The sequence below is a fragment of the Microtus ochrogaster genome, unplaced genomic scaffold (genome assembly GCF_000317375.1).
Source record: "Microtus ochrogaster isolate Prairie Vole_2 unplaced genomic scaffold, MicOch1.0 UNK70, whole genome shotgun sequence".
NCBI lineage: Eukaryota > Metazoa > Chordata > Mammalia > Rodentia > Cricetidae > Microtus > Microtus ochrogaster.
In genome coordinates, this window is record NW_004949168.1 from 66,353 (window position 1) to 69,474 (window position 3,122).

The following is a 3,122-nucleotide window of genomic DNA, read 5'->3' on the forward strand; positions in this document are numbered from 1 at the left end:
TCTTTTCAAGCCCCAATACAGGCTCAACAGTGATATTCAAACATTGTTCGAAAAACTTTACCTATGATAATTCATTGACAGCCAACAAAAATCCTAGCGTGTGAGCACCATTATTATTTCCGTTTTATCGATGGGATCACCGAGGAAGAAATTTGGCTCTGGAGATGAAGACGACTCCTCTGTCTCTATTTGGTATTGTCTTCCTAACTAAGTGACACATGGCCGGCTAATAAACTACGACAGTTAAAAGTCATCGATGAATCGAAATGACTTTATGTTTCTATTTTCATCAACCCTAGCTTCACAGGAATGTCAGTAACGGGGATCCAGGATGCTGCGGTGTGGAAGGGCACTGATTATCCAGGAGGGGGAACTGTCCTCAAGTCACCCTTCATTTGGGGAGTCACATGAGGACAGACCTGCTAAAGAAAATGGCACTTGGGGGTTTCCAAGACAGGAAATCTCTTAAGTCAAGCGGCTGACAAACTATTTTGGCATACTGGGCGTGGGAAGGGTAAAAACACAAGTTTTAGTGTGGATAAAGGGTCCAGGCACTAATTGTGCCCCAGCTCCATCTTCCCAGCCTTTCCCAGCTTTGCGTCTCAAACCTGAGGCACTTCCTCCATTCTCGGCAGCCTCTTCTGGCTTTTGATTTCTTTTGAAATAGGAGGCAGACAGGCGCATTAAAACGCTGACCCAGCCAGTTTCTTCTCCCGGGCTCTGGCTCCGTCCGGCAAAGGGTTAATCCGGCGGGTGGGGAGGGGAGTGGCGCTCACACCTTTCCCAGAGACCTCGGGCGGAGGCTGCGGTGGCGGGGCCCGGGCGGGGCGGAGGCTGGGGCCAGACTCCTGGCGAATAGCAGCTCGCAGCCGGCCCGGATTGGAGCAGCCTCATCACGCTGACCTCTGCCTGGGATGTAAACCCCACGGGCCGCCACTGGCACAGGAGAGCTCTCGGCACCTCCGGGAAAGCCGTCTCGGCCTCCCCTTCCCACCCCTCCCCCGCTCCAGCCGCGGCCGGCCGGCCCAGCCTCGACCTCGGCGGCGGCGGCGAAGACGCTGAGCGAGCCGGGTCGGTCGCGGGCGGGGAGCGTGCGTCGCTTCGCACAGGCTGCGAGAGGAGGGGCGGCGCGAGTCATGGCCGGGGACAGCGAGCAGACCCTGCAGAACCACCAGCAGCCCAACGGCGGCGAGCCCTTCCTGATCGGCGTGAGCGGGGGCACGGCCAGCGGCAAGGTAAGGGGTCCGCGCGCCCTACCCGCTCGGCGGGCGGCACATGTGGCCGGCGCCCGCGGGCCGTGGCAGTTGCAGCCTGCCACCGCGTGGCCCGCGCGCTCCTCGTTCCCGGACGCCGCGCTCAGGCGCCGCCAGCCTCGCGCTGGCTCCGGGCGCGGCGTTGGGGATCGGCGGGGTACTGGGACAATTGAGGGTCCCGGGTGTGGGTCCCCACTACCCTCCCCGCAGGGTTGGTGCGCTCTCTCGCCAGTTCCCCGTGGCGGCTGGGACTCGTGGTCAGGGTCCTGTGGGGGAGGGGCGAAAAGCGGATGCTTATTGTTTTGCTAGTCGGGGATGAGGATGGGGCTTTTGGGGAGCCCCCGTGCGCTCCTCCGCCTCGGTCTGGCCCTGGCCGGCCGCCCAAACCCACGGGCTGCGAGGGTGGCGGGGATGCGCGAGGTGGCGCGCCGGCTACCGGGAGCCCACCTAAGAGGTGCAGGGCTTTCCGGGAGGGAGCCAAGCTCGGTGGGCGCTGTCGCGGATGGGATGACAGCGGGGGTTGCTGTCTTTTACAGTTGGGAGAGAAAACGGGATCAGTCTTAGTGAGAAAGTTGTACTGGTTCCGTGCTCTCCGGCGTCCGGGTCGCTCTCTTTCTTTCCTTGGACCCCAGGGAAGGGGCTACCGAGTCTGACTTTCCGAGGGACCCCCTCCCCCCATTCTTTTTTTTCCCCCAGCAGTGACAGGCATCTTTGGCTTCACCTCGGGTCTTTTCTGCAGGTGGAGAAGGGTGGAGCCCTCCCAGATGGTTCTTTCTTTACCCCCCCTCGCTGCCTTTTCAGATGTGGCTGCTGGCTCGCCTTCCGTCTAACAGCCTCCAAGTTCAGTGGGCGCTCGGGCTCCACGAGGGGCGCCGGGGAGTGGGGGAGCTGGACGCCGCGTGCTGGGGGGGCTGGTGAGGCGGGATGGTGAGTCCCCAGGCTGGAGAGCGCGGAGCAGGAAGGCTGGGTGGCGCCATGAGATGCGCGCCACGCGCCACGAGGTTTTTTGCTTCCAGCCCTTTTCTCCTTGGCCCCTCCTCCATTTTGATTTTTTTTTTTTTTTTTGTATTTTCCCTTCAGGTCTGGAGTACTTTAGGCCAGTAGCCCAGACTCAGCGTTGTATCCTGTAGAACTCCGGTATCTATTAAGTTCAAGTCGTCTTTAGCTTCCATGGCTAGCACGCTGCAATGCTGTTTGGGTCTCTGAATTAGGTTATGTTCTCTTTGCCTTATAACATGTTAAGTTTAAAAATATGTTCTTCACTAGTGCGTCTAGGAATGCTAGGCAAAACCCGGATGCCAGTCCTATCAGGACTCTTTATTGGCTCGTTTTGGAATTAGCTCTGCCACCCTGTTCTCTTCCCAGTGTTCCTGCTCTAGAGGTGCCTTTTCTAATTCCTGGCTGTGTTTCCAGAGAGATGCCTGGGGTGAAGTTGGAGGTTGCAAGTTGGCCTCAAGTCCAGTTCTCTTAGTGGGGAAGAGACTTTAAACTTGCAGATGAACGGAACATTTAGAAACAATGACCTTGGTCATCCCCTAAATAATTCAGTCATCACAGAGGCCGAAATGTGACACACTGAAAAGGCGAAAACATCCTTATTTAGTGTTCTATTAAACAGCGTTCACAGTTGATATTAAGGATGGGTTTGAAGGACCACCTAGACCGCTGGAATGGGAGGGGCAGTTAGCCACTGTGGGAGTAGCCAGTTTTGTGTTGACCTGTTTCTCATCAAGGAAGAGGAGGGAACTCCCAACCAAAGAAGGGTCTCTTGGTGCAGTTTTCAAAATGAACATCTTGGGCATGGGATGGCTTGTTATGGTTAAAGAATTGTGTGTGTGTGTGTGTGTGTGTGTGTGTGTGTGTGTGTGT

The 3,122-nt window shown here is 57.1% G+C and overlaps 1 protein-coding gene across 1 annotated transcript in view; it reads left to right on the forward strand.

Moving 5' to 3' along the window:
* Positions 1 to 865: 865 nt before the first annotated feature.
* Positions 866 to 3,122, forward strand: part of Uck2 (uridine-cytidine kinase 2) — a 69,668-nt gene continuing 67,411 nt past the window's right edge. The window contains exon 1 of the mRNA XM_005370081.2: positions 866 to 1,235. Coding sequence (XP_005370138.1) covers positions 1,137 to 1,235 — 99 coding nt within the window. The 5' untranslated portion in view covers positions 866 to 1,136. The remainder of the gene's footprint in view (positions 1,236 to 3,122) is intronic.